Raw genomic sequence first — 25,867 nt, 5'->3', positions numbered from 1 at the left:
AAGAATGACTCAAAGACAGCTGCATCACCAAGGCCTACCCCAGCATGAGTGACAGCTCATAAAAGCTAGGAACCCTGGAACATACTGCATAGCCTGCAGACAGCTCAACAGGTTGGAGAATACCCTTGCTGTGACTGGTCTAGACCTCTTCCAGACAGCTCAGTGCATTCTGCTTCTTCCAGGGAGCTCATCTTATTTTAGTCTCTCCAGCTTGGCTCTCTAGGGTCTGAGGGTGACTCCCAGCTTTTATTGTTTACGCTGGCAGGGAGGGGGTCTAATGAATCTGGTTGGTTTCAGGGACTTCCTGGAGCAGTTTTGAGTTGTCTACCTTCCTGTTTAGGGGGCTTCCTTGTTTGTTTCAATCTGAGAGGAGGAAACTGTTTCATGAGGCCCGCCCTCAAGGGAAGGGAAAGTGGGAGTCTGGAAAGAGGAAGAGCCAAGTCCAGCTTGGAGGATGGAAGAGGATGGGTAGAAACTTTGAGGACCATCTTTGTTTGTGGCAAGCCGGAGTTCCTGTGCTAAACTGAAACTCTTCAAGATGCTTTGCATCTACTGTCTACGCCATCACGCTGTCATGGAGCCCGTGTGTGTGTGTGTGTGTGTGTGTGTGTGTGTGTGTGTGTGTGTGTGTGTGTGTGTGTATGTGTGTGTGTTGGGACATGAGGCTCATCAGGAGTGAGAACGATCCTTGATATAAGCCAGAAGCTAGAGTGTGTAGGCCTGGACTTTTTTTTTTTTAATCTCCACTAAGTTTCTCATGGTTCTGCTCACAGTGTTTGATCTGAACTCTCTCCTTCTAATTTTACCTTGTTTAGAACAATCACTCCTCCTTCTCCCAGAGCATTCTTGTGGGAACTTTATGTACCTGTTGAAGTTGGCACAGGAGAGGGTGGATTAATGACAGTTCGGAAATAGCTTTCTTTTCAAAGGTATATTTATTGTTTCATGGGTGCAAGGAAGGTTGGGATAAAATAAGCCAGATGTAATGAACTTTCAAATTCAGGTTAAAGTTAAATGAGTTTTGTTTCTAATAACAGTTTAATTCGTTAAAGAGAATGCTGTTTTCCTCAGATTTATTCAGCACTTACAGAAGTTTGAAGGCATAAGTCACGAACAAGGCCACACCAGTTTGGAGTTATGATTAATAGGGTGTTATTTATTTAAAGGGGAAAACTTACAGATCACCGTCTCAGACAACAGCCATCTGTACAACCAGGAAGGGAGTCTAGTCTCCGGCGGAGCAGGAAGTGAAGAGAGCGAGCAGAGGAAATAGCCGCTTTTTTAAAGGGAGAGAGGCCACGCCCCAATGGGCTGGTATCGCAGCAGCTATTGGTTGGAGGGGCGGAAGGACCTCCCGCAACAGAAGTTTGCTTGAACTACAAGATACCGCAGGCAGGCAGAGAAGCTTAAATAGACACGAGCACTTGTCCACTGAGGACCACAAGGAAAGGCCCTGTCCTAGGCTCACTGACGGGTGCCCCTTTGCCACCTGTTCTCATTTAGTCCAACTGTGTGTTCCCATCTCTCTCAGGATGTCTATCAGATAGCTTCTATTCTATAGCCCCTTTAGAAGCCCTGTTTCCAAATAGAGTTATGTTCTGAAGTGTCAGGGGTTAGAGCTTCAAATTATAAGGTGTTCAAAATTCAGTATATAAGTGTCATATCTGATTATTATTCATAAATGTGCCCATGTCTGTCCATGTGTATCTTTTTCATCTATCAGTCAAATTCCATTATCACCATCTATCAATTAACTACTTATCACCATCGATTATGTATCTACTATCTATCTGGGTATACATAAACAATCATGTGTATGTGCTCACATACATACCCATTGTTAGTATCCAGCACTCCTTGGCCCTGTCCCTTGGAAACCTGGCATAAAGTGTCACCCTTCTGCCCATGGCATGCAGTTCCCTGACTATGCAGGTGCAAAGGTCCCTTTAAGAGATAAGCCCCTCCTACTCCTGCTCTCTTCCCACTGTTCTCTGAAGAGCAAGCTGCTCTCTCTCTCTCTTTTTCTTTATCCCTCCCCTTTTCCCTCCCTTCCTCTCCCTCTCCCCCCCCCCCCGCCCCCTGCCCTCCCCATTCCTTTTATCTCAATAAACACCACACTCAAGCTCTATCTGCATGGCATGTTTGTCTCCTTCCTGCTTTGAGACCTCTGGCTCTTGCTGCCAGGGTCCACCTTGTGCTGTTTTATAACACCCATAACTTTTGATAATAGGCACACATATAGAGTTACTGACATAAGTAAAAAGCAAGTTAGTATTTTGTCACAGAAATTCCAAGAAGGAATTTCACCAAATCCCTTTAAGTCCTTTGCATTTGGAGGTGAGGACTTAAGCCATAGGAGGCTTTCAGACAAATGCAGTGGAAACTTTAAAATGAATTTAAAACTCTCTATGTGTTTCGAGAACTGGTTTAGGCTGAGCACAGATACTTCCCAACTGTCCAAGACTCCCAGATGGAGAAAGGGAATCCTGATCCCCCCAAAGACTCTGGAACCCCAAGCTCTGGAAAGAAGCAAGGCTGTGTGCTTGTGGCTGGGAGGATATTCAGGTTCCTGGTTGGCTCAGCACTGTCCGCCATTCCCTGGCTCCTCTCAGCTCCCTCCCACAGAGCCCTGATTGAGAAACACTTCTTATTTACTCTCGTGTTCAGGGTTGAAAGGAGCAAAGATTAACTCCATAATGCACTGACATCATGAGCTTCCACAACACATAGAGCATTCTGTTATGATCTTGGCCTGGGGACTATCTTCGTCTTTTTTTTTAAACTTTATTATTATTGAGTGTGCACTGTGTGTATTTGTGTGTGAGGGGGTCAGAGGAAAACCTGGTGGAGTTGGTTCTCTCCTTCCACCTTTATGTGGGTCCTGAGAATTGAACTCGGGTCATTGGGTTTGTACATCAAGTGTTTTACCCACTGAGTCATCTTACCTATGTGCACTTAGTTCATTCTTGGTTTTAGGTTTATAAACAATAGACATTTACTGTTCACAATTCTGGAAGGCTGGAAGTCCAATGTGAAGGTACCAGCACCCTAGGTGTCTGGCAGGGGCTCTGAGCCTCACAGCCTGACTTTGCTGCTGTGTTCATATTGTATGGGCAGGCAGTGCACTGGGTGCTACTCCCATTCATGAGGACAGAGCACTTGTGACTAAAAGGGGGACATGAACATTGAGAACGTGACTCGTAAGTGACTGGAACTCCAGCAGTGAGCCAAGTAGAAGAGACCCTTGTCTTATGGCTTAAGGAGACAGGGAGAGAGGAGGCCAGGGGAGGACTGACTAGCTTAGTGTCATGCTAACCTTTCCTGGGGAAGTCTGGAAAGGTCTGTCACCATCCAATGGTCAAGGACAACTGTCATGTTTCAGCACGTAGAGTTTAGTTGAGAAGCATGTTCTGTACTTAACTAAGAACTATAGAGCCAGGAGACCCTAACTTAAACATCACTATTGGGTCTGTTTGCTACTATTAAGGTGCACCAAGCATAATGAGTGGAGGGAATTCTCTTTGAGGCACCAGGGGTTAGAGAAACGATGCCCTTGTGTTAACTGATTGAGTCTATTTAATGCAGTGGCTTAGTACCTATCTGGGTACAATTTTCAGCTCTCTTTGTTATTTGCAGGTTATTATATTGGCCCTAATGTTGATTTTAAGGAGGCATCATCAGTCTTGGGGGACATGATTTTTGGCTTCTATAGTGTGCTCTGAAACAAGTCGCAGCTGTACCCTGGGCAAATAGGGACAGTACCGGAGATGCTTCCTGCTAGCTGTCAATCACATCGTAGAGTACTTCCTATGAAACAGCAGGAGATGGCAGAAAGCTTGACAGTGTGGATAAATGTGTGTGTGTGGGGGGGGGTGTCCTTGAGAAAGGAAAAAGAACCCAGTGTGTGTATAGGCATATACAGATATGTGATATCACTAGTGCTAGTGTGACTTCAAAAGTGAGGCTGGAGAAAAAACTCACAATTCAAAGAAATGACATTCACAGAAGTGAGTTAGATTGCTTTTTGCCTTGAGGATGCCTCCATACTGAATTCCATGTTGTGCTTGTTGTCACTCACTTGCCAAAGGCCTGTATTTGTGTTTCCCTTTAATAGTGAAATGAAGGTTTTTCACTGGCTTTCTGGCATGAACATCTTCATGGCAGAAGGGTGGAGATAATGAGGCTTCCCCCCCCTCTGGCCCATCACGGGAGTTGCATGTTCAGGAGATGGGGAGAAATGCCCAGGAGTGAAGGATACCCCTGGACAGTGAGCGCTTCCTCCTGGACCCTGGATTACACAAACCTCACCCAAACCCCTGTGTTCACAGAGAGATCCTTCATCAAGTGGGGAAGAAAAGTGAGAGCAGCTGCTTTCTGACTCAGGCAGGAAAGAGCAGCAAATGACCTTGCAAGTGTAATAAGAGGAAACGGGGGAGGTCTGTGTTCGAATGGGCTACGATGCGGTGGTAGGGGATGCAGGAGAAGGGGAAGCTGTATCAGGCTTTTTCTTCTGGGTCACCAGCCAGCTCCCAAATCATGACAGAGGCTTGTTATTAGTTATAAATGCTTGGCCATATGTTAGTTCTTATTTTATTCTGTTTCTCTTTATCTGTGTTTTACCTCAGGGTTCTTTACCTTTCTCTCTGTATGTTTTACTTTGTATTCGTTGTCTGGTGTCTGCCTGGCTGGCCCCAGGTGCCTCCCTCTCTATCTCCCTCATTCTCTTCTCTCTTCTCCTCGTTTGTCTTGAGCTTAGATTTCTCTTCCTATTTATTCTTTTCACCTGCCAGTCCCACCTATCATTCTTCTGGGTAGCTATTGGCTGAACTGCTTTTTATTAGACCAGTCAGGTGCCTTAGGCAGGCAACGAGAAACAACAACAAATGTAGCATAAACAAATGTAAGGCATTTTTGCCCAGATCAAATAATATTCCACAACAGAAAGGGGCCAAGGGAAAGGGGAAGAGGTGTTTGTCTTGGAGGAACAAAGGACTACCTCTGGATAGAGGGGAGACTTGGCCCTTAGGCAAATGGTGGTCTAATAAAGGTATGGGGGGGGGGAAGGCTTGTGGTAGAATGAGGTGTTAAATTTTTATTGGGCATGTTAATTAGGGGAACCAAAGGGAGCTTTTGATAGCCTCAGGAGGAGGAAGTGGCCAATTAAGGGAACAGAACTTGGTGCTTAGCTTAAGGAATGGATTCTAATGGTTTTTAGCAAGGCAGGGGTAATGGGGGAAAGGGCAAGGCCTGCCAGACAAGCTTGAATGGGCTCCTGTCCCTTCTAGGGGAGCTGGTTTAAAGGATAAAGAGTCAGGGAGCTAATGGAAGTGCTGGAATGTGGGCAGGAGCAGAGGTGATTGGCGGTTTAACTACAGGGAAATATGTCTGGAGCCTTCTAATCACACTTTCCCACCCTGGCTTCTTCTGAAACTACCTATGCTCACCTGAAACAGGTAACCCCTCCGCCTACATAGTTTTAAGGTGTAGTCCTAATGCTTGTTATTGTATTTGTTGGCAACAGCACTTTCAGTTGCTTAAAAGAATAATTTCTCTTTCTGCCACTCCAAGGAGCTGGTTTAGGATGTGTTTCCTGTCAGCGAGGTCGGGGGCAATCTGACCTAGATTAGATATTTAGAGTAGCAGGGTGCTGAGGGGGAGCGCCCCCTGTTCCCCTTCTGTATACCAGAGAGACATTATCAGCTTTTAGCTCCCCAGTGTGAGTGTCAGAGTGTCACTGCTTCTGAGCCAGCCAGCATCGTGGTCAGTCTCGAGGGCAGGCTTCGCAGACAGAAGGGATGGCAATATAAACAGCCAACAATCTCGGCCTGCTTTTCAGCCAAGCTCAGAGACAGCCCTGGGTGTCTGTAACGTGAAGGGGTAAGACGGTGCTTCCCACAGCCTTCTACCTGTTTGTCCTCACTCTCCAAATCCCAAACATCTGCCCAGGGGCTTGAATGGAAAAGCGTTGCCTATTGGACCTTTCCAAGGGCACCTGATGGGCTTTTAAAGGAGTTAAATGATAGACACAGGTTCTGTCCTTGGGCTTACCGTTGGGAGTCAAGAGCAGAGATGAGAGAGGCGGTGAAAACAAGACCCTCATCATCCCCCCACCCCCACACACACACTCCAGGCTACTGAAACTGCACCTGGAAGGGAAGATGCATTTGGCTCTTCTTTTTGTCTCGCTGCAGAAGCACGCAGCTGCTCCCAGTATCCTTCACTGCCACGTTTGTCAGGTCTCTGCTCTGAATCCTCCTATCATGGAGTCTTTCTTTTGGGATCATGACACACGGATAAGTAGGGTAGAAGGTGTGCGGGAGAGAAGGAGCATTCCTTCACGTTTGCTGTCTCCAGACTAGCACAGGCTGTGTTTACTGCCTGGAGTGCTGTAAGGATGCCAGGCAGCTGCTTCCAGTCCTGGTGGTCCCCGCTGTGTATTGCTGTGGAGCTATGGGGAGGGTAGCTGGGTCCTCGCGGCATACCGCTCGGCGGAAACAACATTGTCTTATTTCCTTTGTTTCATGTTCTTATCATTATCTTCTGGTCTCCCTCTGCTCTGTTTATTTCGGTGGCTGCAATGTCAATTTGCAGTGATCCAAGGAGACGTCACCTTAGTTTCCTTAAAAAGAAACAGCTTTTATTGTATTTCTAAGTTGGTAAGTCAGCCAGTCGCAGGAACCCTGAGACGTAAATGCTGATAACTACAGTTTTTAAACATCCCAATGGCTATCATTTGAGTTATTTTTATGAATAATTTCTTTCCACTTCTTCTTCCCTTTTTTTTTTTATTTTCATGGTTCTTGGGATTGAGTCCAGGCTTACCACACATGATAGACAAGCACTGAGTGGCATCCCATATATGTTATTTTTAATTTTCTTCATTTACCCAGATCCATTAATCACAGGTCGCTTTGATAGGAACCTGCTGGCCAAGGAGTTGGAGATGTCTAAAGAATAAAAACAGGCTTTTCTTCCCAGAACAGTTCTTAGCTAATAGTAACAGTGTAGACATACCTTGAATCTTACCTCACTATTCATCTTTGTGTGTTTATGTATGTGTATGTTTATGTGTGTGTGTGTATGTATATGTCTGTGCATGTGGAGACGAGGGGTTGACATCCGTGTCTTACTCAACTGTTCTCTACCTTAATTTTTGAGACATGGTTTCAAAACTTGGCTCTCTCTAGTTCAGCAAGCCTCGTGGCTCCTCCTATCTCCCCATCCCAATGGCTACAGACATGAGCCCCTGTTCCTGGCTTTTTACATGGATACTGGAGATCTGAACGCTGGTCCTCATGCTTGCACGTCAAGCACTTTACCAGCTGAGCCATCTCTCTAGCCCCTCGCCTATTCATCTCCCATACGCCATGGCGTTCTTTATGGCCACTCTGCAAAGTAAGTATTGTCGTCACCTTTAGTTATCTAGGGGGAAAGCCGAGGCCCGGATAATTCTCTAATGTCTCTGTAGCACAGCTGGGCAAATGCTTTCTATGAAAGATCAGAAAATAAATAATGTAGGCTTTTGGGCTATCTCTATTGCACTTAGAATGCCAAGGAAGCCAGAGAAAACAGGAAACAAGCAGACGGCTAAGTTACAATAAAACTTTAAAAATTGGTACTTGCTTTTGAGTTTCATATTGTTTATGGATAGCTCTTTAGACTTTTTCCAATCATTTAGATATATAAGCATTCTTCCCTGGCAAGCTGTGTAAGAACGGGGCCATTGGGTTTGCTAACTCATGAGTTGGAAGGAAGGGGGTGGAGGTGCTGAGAGGGTAAACAGACTTCACGTCATAGGGGATGTCCTATGTGCAGGGGGCAGAGGGCATAAAGTATCTGAGGGACTGTTTAAAAAGTACAGTTTCCAAACTGTGACAAATTATGAGACAAAGTAACTCAAAGTGAGAGGAGCTGGTGTGGCCCGTGCCATGTCCTTTGCAGTGGCTTTTTGTCTGAATCAATTTATGAGGGTAAAAGGTTCTCACTCAGAGTTTCAGTACACGGTTTCTTTGCCCATCGTTTTGGGCCACTGAGAAGACATGGCATCTTAGTGAGGAGCACACAGCAGAGCAAAACTGCTTAGCTCATGGTGACCCAGAAGTGAAAAAAGAAGAGAGGCCGAGATCTCCTTAGCTTACTTACACACAAGCCCCCGTGACTGCGCCTCTACCAACTCTGCTTCCTAAAAGCTGGTGGTCTGTCTTCAAGGGCTTCCCCAGTCTCAAAAGTTCCAACATTGCTGAGAAGCTAAGACCAGAGTGTCTTGTGAGACTCAAGGCAATCTAACTATGAGCTCCTGGAAAACCAAATCCAAGTCACCTTTTTTACAGTATACAAAGGAGTGAGACGAACATTCTCACTCCAGAAAGGAGGAATAGGGACACAGGAAGTAGAAAGGTTAGACCAAAGGACTGAAATCCAGCAAGGCAAACACCAAACCTTCAGCTCCATGCCCAGCATCTGGGGTTCTTGGTGGCATCTGGTGGGCTCCAGCAGCCGTGGGTAGCTCCAGTTCCCCATTTCTGTTGCCTTTAGCACATATGCCCTCTCTCTTGGGCCAGCTGAATTTTGTGCCATAGATGGCTTTATGCCATAGATATTCTAAAGTCGCAGCATCTTAACATTGTGTATGCGTGGGAGTCTCCATTGCTTCATACCGTAGCCTCTCAACGACCGCTTTACAAGGACCCTGATCCTGCTATCTCATGCCTGGCTCAGTGGCTTCCGGGACCTTGCTGCAAGCTTCCATGACTCTTACATTTTGCATGCCTGTCAAACCATCATGTGGATGCCGCTGCCATGTCCTGCCAGCTCCGGGTGTTGTCGGACTTCTCCTTCGTTGCAGCAGCATGCTTAATAATAATGCACCCACACTGTCCACTCATCATTTTATCTGCCTCCCCTGGCCTTCCCCGACCAAACTGCACATTTTTATATCTTCCTTGTTAAATGGGAAAAAGTGGTGATGGCAGAAGCAGCGGGTGTGTGAGAGAAAGCTGCTTTAGTAGCCACATTCCAATTCGAGTGTCTGAGAAAATAGAGGTTCTTGTTTCCCTTGTGTCTCTAGGACGGCATCCCGTTTAGAGTGAGCCATCGGGGAGGAACATCCTGGGGAACTAAGAGGATGACTCACTTTGTAACATTTCACAGGGGAATACATGGCCTAAAGGTATCAGGAACCTGACCTAACTCAAGGCCAAGGACTGCAGAGATGGGGAGAAGTGTCTGTTTATACCTTCCCGTAGTTGCTACAGTGTATTAGGGGACCAGGGTTCCAGGGGATGAATGTTCTCCTCAGGTTTGTTTTCTCCTGCTGACACCTGTAGGCTTCAGTGCTCCCAGCAGGGGATGGACAGTGCCAGATTTCTTTTTTATTTTATTTTTAAAAAAAGTTTATCTTTTTTTCATTTTACATACTGTTAGGAATATTTCCTAATGCGAGCTCCCTGCCGACACAAAAATTCCCAGTGAAGCCAAATCAAAACAAGCCGAATTAAGAAATATCCAGGTTTAATGGGAGTTCTGTACTCTCGGGTAGCCCCAGGGGGAAACTGGAGCCGACCCTCTCCCCCCCCCCAGGAAGAAAGGGAGACCACGTGTTCCTATTTTTTTGGGGGGGGGATCACTTAAATACCCTGGGGAGTGGTTCTGACCCCACCCCAGGGAGGCATCAGGACCTGGCCTGCTGGAATTTGGAGTCCAGACCAGGCCTGGGGGCTGGGATAGATGCAAGAGGCAGGGGCCTATGCTCCCAACCTGACATGTACCAATCCCAGTTTCCACTCCCTCACTTCCTCCCATTCCCTCCACCTTCCCTCCACCCCACCCCACATCCTCTCCCCAGAAAGGGCAAGGCACATTGATTTCTTTACTAGATCTGGTTTCCTAGAATGACTGATGTCATAGAATGAACCATGATCTAACATTTCCAGCTTTTTTGTTTAGCTATATTAAATGACTGGATAGGACCTGAGGGGATGGGGTTATGGGACTGACTCAAGTCTGAGTTTTTCTGAGCTGAACAAGGACAGAGAGATGGGAGCTTAGGTTGGACTCTCCCCAGGTTTCATCCCAGGATCATTTGGTTGTCCATCTTTGGGTTAGAGTCCAGTGTCTGTGTTCACCAGTCTAAGTTGCATGCCTGATGTCTGGATGGATCACCATGCAGAGCAGGAGGAGAGGCTATCGCTAGGAGAATAGAAAAGTATTCACAGGGCTGGAGCGATGACTCAGAGGTCAAGACCACTGGCTGCTCTTCCAGAGGTCCTGAGCTCAATTCTCAGCAACCACATGGTGGCTCACAACCATCTGTAATGAGATCTGGTGCCCTCTTCTGGAGTGCAGGGATGAAAACTGCTACATAATAAATAAACACTTTTTAAAAAGTAAATTAAATTTAACTTCTTGTCTGACGATGAGGTTGGATAATCCGGAAGGCAGGCGTTCATGAGAGAGATATAACTACCAGAGACTCAAGAAAGAAATTTCTGGGTTGTATGGATCTATTAGCCACTATGATCCAGTCTAAATCTTTTGGTTTTGTTCTATGTATTTAAAGTAACACCTTCATGCGTGACTTTTTGAAATGAAAATAATTAATAAAATAATGCATTTTAAAGAAGTAAAGGTGGTGGCTGGAGGAAATGTGTACTTGGAGTTTAAAGAGTGTGGTTGATTCAGTGGCTAGTTAACATGTGGTTCTACCCAGTAGGAAACACAGAAAATACATGTTATAAATATTAGGGCCAGAAGGCCAGTATTTATAAAAATCAATAACTTTTATTTTCAAGACAAGGTTTCTGTTTTAGAGCCTGTCCTGGCGCTAGCTCTTGTAGACCAGTCTGGCCTTGGACTCACAGAGATCCACCTGCCTCTGCTTCCAGAGTGCTGGGATTAAAGGCGTGCGCCACCACTGCCCAGCAAAATCAGCAACCTTTTTTTGACATTTAGATACAGCATGGGCACAAAGCCTAAACAGTTTTAAACACATCCCAGTCTGTTGAAGGAGGCTGCTTGTTGGTTCCCTGCTGCTCAGCCCCAAAATAATCATACAGAAACTGTATTATTTAAAACACTGCTTGGCCCATTAGCTCTAGCTTCTTATTGGCTAACTCTTACATCTTAATTTAACCCATTTCTAGTAATCTGTGTATCACCACATGGCTGCGGCTTACTGGATAAAGTTTCTTCCAGCATTCAGTTTAGTCTTCCTCGCCTATCTACCTTCTGCCCTATCAACAGACCAAGGCAGTTTCTCTATTCACCAATGGTAATCACAGCATACAGAGGGGACTCCCACATCACCAGTCTATGAGTTTCCCAGGTCATTTTGGTTGGAAACAATCCTTTAGGTCACCGTTTGTAAATGTTGCTCCCGTGAGCAATCACGACAGCTGTCCACCATTGAACACATCTGCTCTGTTTCATCTTTCACATTCCTCATGGGACTGACTCAGATCTTTGGAAAAATGGGAAGTTTGAAACATCTTTGAGTAAGCATACATTGTTGGCTTGGGGACTAGGGAGTGTGAGTCCGGCTGGCTGGAGCCTGAGCCAGTCAGGGCTCTCTGGCTGTGTCTCCAGCCTTAGCTTAGGGTAGAGTCATAGTTCATGAAGCCCTTTAAAAAACACCTTGTCACATTCTTGGAACATATGTTTTCTTACTATTTTTTTTCAGTTTGTTTTGTTTGTTAATCTCATGAGACATAGTAGCATTAACAACTTAATTTGCCAACCTGATAAAAAAAAAGGTTTTCCCTCCACATTAGGTTTTTAGTAAGAGCTGTATGAGCTGTGTTCATCAGCCTTGAATCATATAGATTGCCTTATGAGGAAAGGCAGAAAAGCGGGTTGGTCATATTTCCTGAAAACGAATTTTTTGAATAAAAATGTTACATTAAAATCCAAACACAGAATGCCGGTTGTGAGGCACAAAAAATATGTAAAGTATGTTATAAAAAACCAAGTTATTGTTGGAGGCAGTTTGGGAAGTTTGAAATGTCTGTTTGTAAACACACATGGTGACGACTGGGAACGGTGGGGCTGGCTAGCTGCAGCCTGGGCCAGGCAGCGCAGCACACAGCTCCTGAGGCAGGAAACAGTGGGGAAGGCCCACTGAAAGTCTGGTCCCCCTTTGGAGTCATCAGCGGAAAGGCGCAAAGCTATAATGGGCAGACGAGGTAGAAGCAACCAGAGGATGTAGTGACGCAGGGCCCCCTCTCTGCAGCAACAGCTCTCGGCATCAGTTACCTCTCTTGGCGGTGTGGAAAACACCGGACAAGAGCAAGGGACGAAGGGGGACAGACACAGTGGCGGGAGCGCGAGTCAGGGAGCAGAGGCAGATGCAGGCTGGGGCTCGGCTCTGTCTCCTTCTTTTTCAGTCTGGGACCCCACCGATGGCCGGGCATCACCTACATCATGGATTGGTTTTCCCTCCTCAGTTAAGCCTGTCTGAAAAATCTTCATCACTATACCCAGAGTGGTGTTTCCATGGTGATTCTAAATCCAGACAAGTGGAGAAGATTCACCAGCACATGTAATGGTTTTGAACTGACATGGGATGGGTAATTGAACGCTTAACTTAGGTAAAGTTCAGCTTTTCTTTTAGTTTACCGAGCTTTCTTCCCCACGTAAGGGTTGGCATCTCTGTTTCTGCCTGTCTGCCTTTAGGGGAGTGACTTAATTCCTAGCACTAGCCGGCATTTGTGGGCCCCAGTGCCTTACACTTTGGACATTGTGGCATGGGATACTCCGGGTCCCAGCTTACAGGGCGGATGGAGTATGAAAGGAGAGATGTGTGCCCTGGGACAGAATGGTGGTGATGATTTGGCTTGGCTAGCCCTGTGGCTGTACCCTAATGTTAGCTGTGGGTGACTCTGAGCCCCTGGCAGGCAGAAGAAGGCAAGTTTGAGAAAATCCTTTTATAGACCGACATGCAATGGTGCAGATTGCTTAAGAAACCTCGATTTGGATTGGTGTTTTAGCCAGATAACCTGAAATGACTTCTGTGTGTCCATTTGTCTGTGGGGTTCTGGTCTATGCACCCTGTGACTCTGTCCCCAGCAGGCAGTCTCACTTGCACGAGACACTTCACAGTAATCATACATGAGCTGCAATGACCGTGTTCTTCCCAGATACACATTCTAACAATCTCCCAAAGGAGATATTTAAAATAATCCCAATAAACAACAACAACAACAAAGGTATTTGGGGAATCCTGGAAGTATGGCCTACTTTAGGAATATGCAAAGGTGAGGTGTGGGCGTCGACTGAGGATCTTCCCGCCCTGTGCAGTTGCTGTAGTCCATGTCTCTGCTGTGTGTCCACACTGGATGTATGTCTGCATTGCTACACCACAGATGCTCAAGACAGATGTGCTGGCAGTTCGGTCCTGACACTGATGTTACTACACACAGGTCTAGGTGATGAGGCTGATGCAAAATCTCAGAGGTGCTGACACAGTCTCTCCTTTCCCTCCCCGCTTCGATCTCCCAGAAGTTCACACTGACTGCATGCCAGGCGTTCGGTACAGTTCACACACTCGCAAAGACAGCGAGTTTTGTCTCTGACTTCATATATATTCTAGGCTAGTAGAAATGAAAGGAAATAGTGGCTACATGGTGTGAGGTCTAGACAGCTGCTGACCCAGTGGTTAAGACCTAGAGACTTTTGGCCCCACCCTCTTGCGTGCCTCCAAGAGCAATTGGGGTAACTGAGAATGGACTGATGACTTCTGCACTTGCCTTTCTCCGTGTGCGCAGGGTGGAGATGTCTGCCCAGAGGTTGGCTTCTAACAGAACATCCCTGCAGTCAGCTTCTGATTCTGACTACACCTGGGAGTATGAGTACTATGAGATTGGACCAGTTTCCTTTGAAGGACTGAAGGCTCATAAATGTAAGTCTTGTGCTGCCCGCTGGGGTCACCGTCATATGTTTCTGTTAACCTGTGGAATCCCTGTGACTGCCTTTCCTTAATATCCTATCTTCTTACAGAATGGCCTTCTATCTCTAAATACCAAGTACCCCTTCCACAAAGGCTGATTGTTCCGGAATTGTATGATATGGTGGCATTGATAATTCTGATTTTCAAGGAACCTGAAACAACACCCCTTTGGTGGAAGAATATAGATCCGTGTTTTAGCCTTAGAAAAATCTTTTAAAAAGAATACATTAATTATTCAAAACACTACTGCCTCAGAGCCTCAGTGTTTGAAGAGCAACAACAAAAATGTGTATAGAAATAGAATCTAGGGGGCTGGAGAGATGGCTCACTGGTTAAGAACACCAGCTGCTCTTCCAGAGGTCCTGAGTTCAATTCCCAGCAACCACATGGTGGCTCACAACCATCTGTAATGAGATCTGGCGCCCTCTTCTGGCGTATGGGCATACGTGCAGGCAGACTGTTGTGTACATAATAAAGCTTTTAAAAAAAGAAATAGAATCTAGAATGATTGCATGAAGACTCTTTTGTAATAGACAGTAGTGTCATTTACAAACCTATTAGAATGATGAAGAGATGGCTCAGCAGTTTAGAGCACTGGCTGCTCTTCAGACAGACCCAGGTTTTATTCCCAACACCCACAGGGCTGCTCACAACCACCTGTAACTCCAGTTTGAAGGGATACAGTGCTCTCTTCTGGCCTTCATGAGCACTGTACAAAGATGGCACACACATACTTACAGGCTAAGCACTAAAGCACATAAAATTAAAATAAATCAATATTTAAAAACATTTTTAAAATCCCATTGGACTGCTGGATTCCTGAAGAGCGGTGTTCACAGAGACAGACGAGAGCAGCCTCCCGCATATACTGTGGAGATGTTGGCATCAGTTGCCCTTCAGGGAATTGGCGTGGTTAGTGATCTGCCCTCCCTTCTCTTCCTCCCTTCCCTGTGGGCAGCAGTGATCCTTATACCCACCAGCAGCACCCACTCCATCTTTTGCTGCAAAAAGGGATCTCTACTTTGCTTCCTTAAGCAAAGCCACTCGCTAAACCATGTGTCTTTCACACTTGCAGTAATAATGAAGTGCTTTTCTTGTTCCTCTGTTGACATCTGCTCAGTATTTATGGGGATGAAGAGGAAGCGCATGAACCTCTTAGAACATGCAGTCGTTAATCATATGAATAAGGGTCTTGTGGTCTGAGTATGAAATCACCCTCCTAAAATCGCTAGTCCTTTAATCTGTTGTTTTAATAGGATAACTTCTAGGAAAGGACACTTATCTGTTGTGAATTTTGGTGGCAATCGGAAAGACTGGCAGAGTGCCAAGTTCCCTGTCATGTGAGCCTTTCCATCAGCGCTATGCCCGCCTGGTCCTGTCTCTTTTCCTTGTTCTAAGGGGCTCCACAGGTAGCCCTGCTGCCCTAATTTCTATTGGCACGTTTCCAGAGACAACCAATGCAGCTCTGCTTTGAGCATCTCTTTTTTGTTACAGAAATGATTATTGTTTGAAAAAAAAGAATTTCCTTTAAAAACCAAGGCAAAGCTGTGGCACATTGCATGTTATTAATGATAATTCTTTTGTTTAAACACTAACATCATGAAAATACAGAGATGTTCAGGCATTCGCTGCGCTGATGGGAAAACTCTGACCAAAGGAAAGGGCTCTGGCACAGGAACCTGACAATAGTTGAGGCCGAGAGGGAACGGAACATAAACAGCTGTGCCTGTCCCCTTGATATACAGGAAATCCACAGGAATGTCCACCATGGGAATATGACCATCTGTACATTCTTCCATTTTATTAGTTTTATTTATTTTACATGTATTAGTGTTTTGTCTGCATGTATGTCTGTACACCATGTGTGCCTAGTGCCTGCAGAGCCCAGAAGAGGGCGCCAGGTTGTCTGGGACTGGGGCTACAGACAATCGTGAGTCATCATATAGATGCTGGGAATCGAAACCCGGTCCTCTGCAGGGACAGCATGTACTCTGAACTGCTGGGCCATCTATCCGACTCCTGGACTAACATTTAAAAGAAGCAGTAACCCTTAGTGACATGCTGTTTTACTGGGTGACACAGAAAGCTGGTCTGGCAAATAGAATGACAACAGACCATTTCCAGAGGACATGTATATTGTGGGCAAGAGTGGCCGTCATGGTCAGCTCCCTTTACGTGGACTGCGTTTGGCAAGAGCAGGTGCATCCTCAGAGGACCTTCTTCAGCCTACAAAGAGCATGGTTGCTGCTCAGTGTGGAAATCATTCATTTGTGATTGCAGCATATTCCCTGAGCACCTGTTATGAACAGAATCCTGTTATGCACTGGAGAGACAGCAGTGAGCTGAACATCCAAACGCCCCTCCTCTCACAGCTTGGCTTCTGTCCTGCCTTGGAAGGCTTTGGTGAAGGGGAGAGATCTGAGGGAGAGATCTGAAGGAACTGTGAGATTGAGCCGTGTCTGAGGGAAGAACAGGCCAGAAAATGCTCCATGGCCGGAACGAACTGGAACATGCAAGGAAAAAGGAGGCCATCCCAGTGCCAGGGGAGTAAAATTCCATACAGAGTGGCAGAAGCCAAGTGTCAAGGAGAAGAGGGCAGGGTGGGGGTGGAGCATAGAGATCCAGCTAAGACTATTGGCTTTGCTCTAAGGAGCCAGATAAGGCTTTGAAACAGAGGAAAAGCCTCTGCCTTAGGTTCTACTGGGGTTCCTGTGCCTGAGGTTGAAGTGAGTGAGCTTAGAAGCAAGGACCACAGCCATTGATGTGCCAAGGTGCAGGCTAAAGTAAGCTGGCAAGAAGTGCATGCATTTCAGACGTTTGGAAATGCGGGGTCTCTCTAGATTTGTCATGCTTGACGTGGCTTAAGGGATCAGATAAGGTTGCTTTGAAGTTTTGTGACCAGAGAGAGTAATTGGCAGAATGGAATTGCCATTAACTGGGGTGAGGAAGTAAGGGAGAGACCGGTGTCAGAGAGGAACATTGGAGCTCAGTTTTGCACCCGTAAAATCAAGACACTTACCAGACATCCAGGAAGACAAGGGTGTGGGGAGATGATGAAGAAGGCATAAATCTGAGAGTTGTCGGCATTTAAATGCCTTTCAAGGCCAAGCGGTTGGTGAGGGGGTGTGATTAGGAAATGGGGGGGGGGTGTCCTGGGATTGAACCCCAGGATACAGCTAACATCAGAAGGTGGGCATCTGTGTAACTTAGTGTTGTTAAGTTGTCACATACTGGAGTCACCCGAGAAGACGACTCTCAGCCCTCAGATTTGGCCCTTGTACAAGCCTGAAGGCATTTTCTTGATTAGGGATTGATGTGGGAGGGGCCAGGTTACTGTGGGCGGCTCCACCCCCTGCAGGTGGTCTTGAGTTGTAGAAGAAAGCTGGTTGAGCAAGTCAGAGTCAGTAAGGAACGTTTCTCCTCCGTGGCTTTGGCCTCAGTTTCTGTCCAGGTTTTGACCTTGGATTCCTGCCTAGACTCCTCTGGCTGGACTGTGAGGTGAGACAAGCCCTTCCTTCCCCAAAGGTGGTTTTGGTCAGTGTTTATCCTGGGGTGGGGAGTCGGGGAGGAAGCTAGCACAGCAGTTGGTGCCAGGGAAATGGAGTACTGCGGCTTTGTTCCTGACTATGGAGGAGGAATTTGGAGCTTTGGGCTGAGTGCTCTGAGCTCAGTGAGCTCTTGTGAGAACCGGGAAGGCAACGCTGCTCACAGCGCAGATGACTCAAGTCTGGACTGTGAGGTTTCAGAGGGAAGTACAGACTCTACTGCGCTCTTTGTGAGATACATCTCAGTTAGGACCAGAGAAGCGGAACCTTTGTTCTCTTGGGGAAATGGATGAAGGTGAGCTGGAGCTGAGAAATCAGCTGTGATTGAAACTGGCTTCGTCGAGGTAAAATCTGGTCCAGAGGGCCCCAGGCTGAGTTCCTAGTTGGCAGCTGAACTTGATAATCTGTAAGTCTCCCACATGATATTGGTTTTAAAGGCATGAAGGAATCAAGGAAAAGGGCTGAGGAGCCCAGGAGAGGCCATGGATGCAGGTGCTGTGGAAACCCCAGGAAAGAAGGGGTCATGGAGAGAAACTCACACTTGGCAGCATGAGGCAGTTTGAGTCCTGAAGAGAGGGGAGGAGAGGCCACTGGTGAAGGTGTAGCCTCAGAAGCAGTGGCCACTCCAGGGTCTTAGGGATACTGGGTACTGTGGGGTGGATGCCCAGTACCGTGGGGTGGCTACCGATAACAGTGGCAGCTTCAGCTCCTGGCTTGTAACGTCAGTCTCGGCATCCTTTCCCTTCTCCTCTGCCCACTCCCTGCTTAGGAAAATGGAAGTGTGCTATGGACCGGTCCACTGATCCCTATGGAAGCTGCAGCTGTGGGCTCTGAACAAAGCGACTGGATACTGAGGCTTCCCTGGGAAAGCAGCTTTTAATCACCATAGCAATTCTGGGCCAGACAAACAAACAAAAACCCAGAGCAACCAATACAGTAAAATGGGGCCTTTTATATGACTTTTGTTTTCTGTCTGTCATATATGCAAACATATAATTTTAGTGACCATTTTCAATCCTTAAAAGTGGGAGTCTAAAGATGGCCTGAGTGTAGAAGAGAGGGGTGCCCCAAGACGTACTAGTATCTCACATACTCATTGTCATAGAGAAGAAACCCCAGGGGCAGTCACTCGGCTCTTCCTTTGAGGTCTTTGGGAAGGCTTATTAGACAACAAGGGGGTTACAGGAGGGACATGGTCAAGTTTTGTATAGTTCAGGACATTGCTCAGCCCACGAGACTATTTTCTTTCTTTCCTTGGCCCTCAGGGAGCCCTACTTCACTCTCCTCAGGAGAGACCTTCTCAGTAAACAGATTTGGAAATTTCACTCATCACAGTGGGACTACATGCTAACTTTAGGACTGAAACATGACACTGGCATGTAGTTTGAGGGTTTGTTGTGGAATATTACTTTAGCTTGGCAAAGATGTGTTACATTTGTTTATGCTGTGGAATATTATGGAAAATTACTTTAACTATGTAAAGATGTGTTACATTTGTTTGTGCTGCATTTGTTTAATTATGTAAAGATGTGTTGCTCTATCACCTTGCCTGCCTAAGGCACCTGGTTGGTCTATTACAAAGCAGAATGGCCAATAGGTAGGCCGGAGAGGGATAGGCAAGCCTGGTGGGGCAGAGAGAATAAGTAGGGGGGGAAATCTAGGTTAGAGGAATGAGAGAGAAGACGGAATGAAGGAGAAAGAGGGGGAGACACTGGGGCCAGAAGCCAGGGCCAGATACAGAGGAAAGGAAGATGTGCAGAATGAGAGAGAAAAAGTCCTGAGGCAAAAACATAGATAAAGAGAAACAGATTAAAACAAGAGCTAAGATAAGGCTTAGCATTCATTACTAATAACAAGTCTCCATGTCATGATTTGGGAGCTGGTTGGTGGCCCAACAGAAAGCCTGTTACAGTTTTAAAGTTGGCTCTTTCTGTGAAGCAGTTGCTAAAATACAATGTGTCGACCTGAAGATAACCATACACCATTTTATCACAGCACATGCCCAGGTGTACTGAGATTTATAATTTCAAGTCAGCTGTACTTGAGTACATATGTTTTTGGTGATTTGCTTTATGTGTTTTCACTTATTGTGTGTGTGTATGATGTGTGGGTGGGCACACACTCATGCCCTGGTGTTCCTGTAGAGGACTGCTCTGTGGGTTTGGTTCTCTCGTGGCAGCTTTTGTGGGTTTGGAACACAAGTTCAGTGTCAGGATTCCTCCACAAGTGCTTTGCCCTGCTGAACCATCCTGAAGATACCTCCCGCACCCTCTTTACCTTCTGCCTTATTTCCATTCGATTAAAAGGCAAGGGCTAAAGAAATCGCTGGGTTTTTAGCACCTAGAATTAAGACACTAGAAATGAGTCATTAATTTTCATACAGAGTGCTAACTATGCAGGGTGGACCCTGCAGGGCAGACTTTGACCAGCGCCAGAGGGGTGGAAACTTCTGTTCAATTGATGGTGTGAAAAAGGCTTAGCCAGGAGCTAACACAAACACAGGGATAGTGTCCCCTCGTCCAAACGGGATTTCAAGTAGGAGAAATTAGGAGACAACGATGGCCATTGTAATAAAATCCAGCCCTGCGGGATAGCTTCCTGGCTGCAGGGTAAAGTGTTCTGAGAAGCACTTTATTTTTTTTTAAAGAAAACAAACTATCCTTTTTCATTTTATATACCAATCTCAGTTCCCACTCCCTCCCCTCCTCCCATCCCCTCCACTTACCCCCTCACCCCACCTCCATCTACTACTCCTCAGAGAGGGTAAGACATTGCTTTGGGGGAAGGCCCAAGGCCCTCCCCACTATATCTAGGCTGAGCAAGGTATTCATTCAAAGAGAATGGGTTCCCCAAAAGTCAGTAGAAGCAGTAGGGAAAAATCCAGTGGCCCCGCAGTCTGCCCAGCCAAGCAACTGTCACCCACATTCACAGGGACTAGTTTGGACCTATGCTGTTTCCTTCCCTCTCTGGTTGGAGTTGGTGAGCTCCCATTAGCTCAGGTAGACTGTTTCCGTGGGTGAACCCATCATGGTCTTGACCTCTTTGCTCATATTCTCACTCCTCCCACTCCTCAACTGGACTTTGGGAGCTCAGCCCAGTGCTCCGCTGTGGGTCTTTGCTTCTGTTTCCATCAGTTGCCGGATGAAGGCTCTATGGTGAGAGGCACTTTCAACTGCCAGTGTAGGCCAGCCTCAGCGTCAGAGCTGGGATAAAGCAGCTTGTGCAGAAAAGGGTCAAGGCAGGGAAAGTAGGAGGGATTCACTCCTTTGTACTGGTCAGGAGGCTAGGCTATATGTCCTTTCCAGAAAGTGGCCAAGACCTGAATTGCATCAATATGAACATGAATGAGCTGGAGTAGAGTCAACTCATTTTAAATATCTCTGAAAGAAAACAATCTATCCAAGTCAGCAAAGAAGATTGATGCTTGGGACAACCTGTGACCTGTCTTCATGCCCCATTGTGATGGTTGACTAACTTGTGCACTCTGAAATCTTCAGGAAGCTCAGAATCCTGAACTATTTCTAAACTGATTCAAATCCTGCATAACACTAATTTCATCTTTCCTGTCTTACAGATTCCATTGTAATTGGATTCTGGGTTGGTCTCGCTGTTTTTGTGATTTTCATGTTTTTTGTGCTGACTTTGCTGACGAAGACAGGCGCCCCGCACCAAGAGTAAGTCTGGGCAGCTCTCTGCTTCACATAGAACTTAGACGGGGTGTTGGGGGCGGAGGGAGGACCAGTGCTGGGCCGATCCAGGGATGGGGAGGTGAGCAGGGCATGGATTGCTACCCACCAGATCTGGGTGCTATCTAGGAGAGATCACCCTTTCTCCCTGGCTTCTTGTCTCTTGCCGCCCTTATCAATTCAGGCTTCTTGATCTTTCCCTGCTGGTCCCAGATCTGATTTTTGTGTTGACGTTAGGATGCATTTTCTCCCTTTCCATGGAAAGGGTTTCTATGGAGGAAACTGACTGCACATGCTGATGTGTTTACAGAGGTGAGCGTGGCGGTCTCTCCTGCTTGTTGTAAGTTCTTATATCTAGACTTCAACTGTAATGGAGATCCCAGTGAAAGGGAACTGTTCAGCCCATTCCTCGGTTTGCTGGAGACGTCAGGAACTATATATATATATATATGTATGTATGTATGTATGTATATGTATATGTATATGTATATATATAAACATTCCAAAGGGTGGGCAGTGCTGTTATGGTACAGTATAAGCGGGCATATGCTGGAGACCCCTTTGAATGTCACTAGCAATACTCTCCTTTTCCCTCTCTCCTCTTCCCCCTCCCCTTTCTTCATCCTCTTTACACACACACACACACACACACACACACACACACACTCCACACACCTTTGCTTTTCATAGAATTGTTCTAGGAAATCCAAACATATATGGTGGCATTTGTATTAGGAAGAGAAGGGAAGGTTGAAACAGGCAAAACAAGCAAGCAACAAACAAAAAAAAATAGGTCCGAGAGATGGATCAATGGTTAAGAGCATTGACTGCTCTTCCAGAAGACCCTGGTTTGATTCCCAGCACCCACATGGTAGCTTACCACCATCTTTAATTCTAGTTCCAGGGGATCTGATGCCCTCTTCTGACTTCATTTGGCACCAGGCACGCAGGTGGCATACATACAAGTAGGCAAAAGATTGCACATATACCTAACGAGGCCATGATCTCTAGCTATTTGGCCAAACACTACGCTAGGTGTTTCTGCACATGTACTTTTTAAAAGATGAAGTTAATACTTAAATCTGCATCCTTTAAGCGAGGGCTAGGCAGATTACCCTCTGAAAGGTGGGTGGGCTTCATTCACTCAGCTGAGCACCTTTCAAGAATAACCCCGACACCCAAGACAAGAATTCTTCCTTGAGTCTACAGCCTTCGGGGCTTACAGAGTACGAATGAGTCAATTCTGGAGTGAAATTTCTCTACACACACACACATGCATGCACACAGTGGAGCGAAGGGGGAGAGGGGAGGGGAAGGAGGAGGATGAAGGGAGAGAGGGAGAGGGATAGATTTGCTTTCTGTTGTTTCTCTAGAGAACCCTGTCTAGTCTACTTCCTTAAGGAGTCATCCTGAAGTGTGCTCAGCTATAGACCAGGACTCACTGGGACCCTGCAAGCTTCTAATAAGGTGAAGGGAAATGTCCTTCACTCTCAGGAAACTGGATCAACCCAGAGCTACAGTTTAAATACTTGTTCACAAAGTCTGAGGCCACGTTATGATGTGGCACTGGTAGGGCCTCATTGGGCTAATCTGGGTTATGGGATGTAAGAAGGAAGTCAGAGGCTGAGCCCTTTCTCAAGTGACTGGCAGTGGCGGCTTTCATTAGAGCAGTGGTTCTCAACCTGTAGGTCATGACCCCTTTCATAGGGGTTGCATATCAGAGGTTTACATTAGGATGCATGACAGTAGTGAAATTACAGTTATGAAGTAGCGATGAAATTGTATGGTTGAGAAGGCCACCACAGCATGAGGAACTGTACCAACGGGGCACAGCCTTAGGAAGGCTGAGGACCACTGCTCTAGAGCACTGTGGTCTCCACCCCTCAGGCTCCCCAGTTGGGACAGCATACACGGGGATTCTGACCTTTCTGTCCTTTAGCTAGGAGTAGGTACACATCCTTTCCTCCTGCCACTCAGAGATCAGAACTAGCTATGTCACACCAGGAACTGTGGTGGGCTTCCTGTCTAGAAGAGGAGAGCCAGGTGCCTATGGTTGTGAGGAAAGAAAGGTTTGGAGGGAGGGATCCAGATAGTCTCCTCTTTATTAAAACATTTTAGGCCACAGAAGCAGCTTTGATGGTGATTATTTTCCCATGGAGTATTTTTTTTGCGTGTAGCGGGGAAGCTCTTAGGTGGACGTTGTGGAGACAGTGAGAAGCCATTTTATCCTGCTTGTCAGCCGGGAGCCCGAGCGGTTTCTTGGAGCATTATAGCCCATTAGCACACATCTGACAGAGAGAGGGGTGGGTTAGAGAGGTCTTAGATCCATTTTTATGTTAGATATTTTAGACTTCTTTAAAAAAAAATTCCAAGCCTCAGATATCTATCATAAATGGCCTCCTTTTGTAGCCTTTGCTAGATGACCCATATCCTGGAAGAGGTAGCTCTTATTTAAGGGTGAATACAGGCTTGCTCGTGATCTTATAAAACTGGCAATGACATTTTGTCTCAGGTTGTAATTTAGCAGAACATGGCACTCACTACAGGATGGGGTGTGTAACAAGAGCAGACGGCATGAAAATGTCAGCGCTGGGAGCCATGGGTGCTGACCGCAGCCTTGGGGCAGCTGGTAGGGAACAGACATGGTGAGTGGTTGCTAGGGAACCCTGGGATCTCAAGATGCCAGTGACCACTGTCAACAGGCGGAAAAGCCGTGTTGGGTCCAACCCCAGAAACCTTTGCTGAGTTGCCTTTGTTTTACCATCAATTAGGAGGTTTTACTATGTGTGTGCAACTGCTTGTCCAGGGCTGTGCTGAGAAGAATTCTAAGGGTAGACCTTCTCCTTTCTCTGCCCACACAGCCCGACATCTCCCTGCTAATCAGCAGAAGGTGTACACAGAAGGGCTTTCTCAGGAGTGTGTGCCTGGCACCCCTGTCAGGCTGATTTATACCACGTATAAACTCTTGACACTGGCTGTGTCTCCCTGAGTGGTGGTGGCTATTTTCCTCACACGGTTTCATTCTTAGGAGGATGTTTCTCACCTTGTGAGAGCCCCGTGGAAGTGGCTGCTGGAAATGGCAGGTGCCCCCATTCTGCTCAGCTCACCTCCTTCCCTGAATAAATGAGGAGGGTAATTGGTTTGTGGTGACTCAGCCCAGCAACAAGCATTTCATTTGTAGGGAATCGGGGAAATTCTTAGGGGCTGACTCAGGGCATAACCTGTGTTGTCCTCTGCAGTTAGAGGTGTGTTTGACTTTCTTTGGGTTTCTATGACAAAAAGACACATCTGGGGATGGCTGTATGTCTCATAGCAGTTAGGGTTTGGGACAAGCCTATAGATGCAGTCTTGATTCAGTCTTTTATATAGCAGCCGTCGAGGCCATGGCTTGCAAAGCCCTTTGAATGACACAGATATTTACCAATGTGCACATCTGTGTATAGGAACAAAAGACCAGAAGCAAATGCCTCCTATGGAAGGCAGACAAGCATAACCTGTGAGAAACCAGAAAGAAGACAGCAGGATAGCGGTGGGTGAACACATGACTTCCTGTTGAGTCTTGCCATGGAGGCAATGACCACATCAGGCCAGAGGCCTGCTGGACATCACAGATGCATGCATGAAGAAGGGCAATCAGGTCCATGGTGGCTCTACTGTGGAGTGAGGGGACATGGGAAGGGACAAAGGTATGAGGGGCAGGGTTAAGAAGATCAGGCAGAGAGTGTAGGAGTTGAGGTGAGTAGAACTGGGGGAGGCATGTCAAGTAAGGACCGTCACTGCATGGGTTAGAGAACTAGCCGGGCCCTTCTGGGAGGTGCTGTCTATTCTGGTGCAGATAACGCCATGGGGCCTGGAGACTATAGGAGAAAAAGCCAAGGTTCAGGACAGTGAGGTCTAGCCAGGGAAGCAAAATGTTGGAGATGATTAGTGAAATCCAAATTAAAAATAAAGAATACACATTCTCCAAACAATGAGAAAACGGGTTCTGGTTTCTAGCAAAATAAAGAGTATTTATTCCTCAGCCCTTAGGATGGTGTAGGAAGATGTCTAGCCAGATTCTGGCTTCAGAACAGCAGTGTAGATTGGGTGTGAACTGTCACAACTGACTTGGGATTCCAGGGCATAATATTTCCTGGCAAGATTCTTTGAGCGCTCTCATCATGACGGTACCAGACATTAGCCCACTCTTTCAAAGTTAGTTCTTGAATCTTGAGATTTCTGATTTCAGATATCATTTTAGCCAAGGTGGAATTTAAGATGTTTGGACCTTGTAATTTCCTATTTTCACGGGCATAACCAGAACTGTGGAAGAGTTGTCTGGTCTTAAACTCCTTTTAAACTGCTATTATAGATGTTGTAAGCTTTAGTTTTTCCCCTAGGACTTCCCAAGTTTGAGAGGTTGAAGTTGCAGTTAGCCCTCCTTGGTCATGAGAGGAGTGATACCCAGGCCACCATAGGCACATATTCTATGAAGCCAGCAATAATGTGTGTATTTCATTCTTGACTACTGAAGGCAGGGTACAGCTGCAAGCTCCCCACTGCCTACTAGAGAGCATCTTTAAATAGTCACCTTATCACTTACCTAAGAGTATTCACAGGTATGACTCAACAAGGAGCAAGCTGCTTTAAGATGACTACCCTCTAGCATGCCTGTGTGAACTGAGGCCTGTGGGCTGTATGCTGCCAAGGAGATA

General features: G+C 46.4%; 1 protein-coding gene across 2 annotated transcripts in view; it reads left to right on the top strand.

Annotated features, from left to right (window-relative positions):
• Mrap2 (melanocortin 2 receptor accessory protein 2) overlaps positions 1-25,867 on the top strand; it is a 36,257-nt gene that overhangs the window by 6,498 nt on the left and 3,892 nt on the right. Inside the window, exons 2-3 of one of the 2 annotated variants that reach the window (XM_050118927.1) lie at positions 13,761-13,894; positions 21,062-21,161. In XM_050118927.1, coding sequence (XP_049974884.1) covers positions 13,768-13,894; positions 21,062-21,161 — 227 coding nt within the window. In that variant the 5' untranslated portion in view covers positions 13,761-13,767. Of the gene's footprint in view, positions 1-13,760; positions 13,895-17,329; positions 17,441-21,061; positions 21,162-25,867 lie in introns of those variants that run through there. The other variant, XM_050118926.1, reaches the window with a different exon arrangement.

Source organism: Alexandromys fortis, unplaced genomic scaffold (assembly GCF_014885135.2).
Source record: "Alexandromys fortis isolate MF-2015 unplaced genomic scaffold, M_Fortis_MF-2015_v1.1 scaffold_164, whole genome shotgun sequence".
NCBI classification, from domain to species: Eukaryota; Metazoa; Chordata; class Mammalia; order Rodentia; family Cricetidae; genus Alexandromys; species Alexandromys fortis.
Note: the sequence above shows the minus strand (reverse complement) of the source record. Positions and strands in the feature narration are given on the sequence as shown.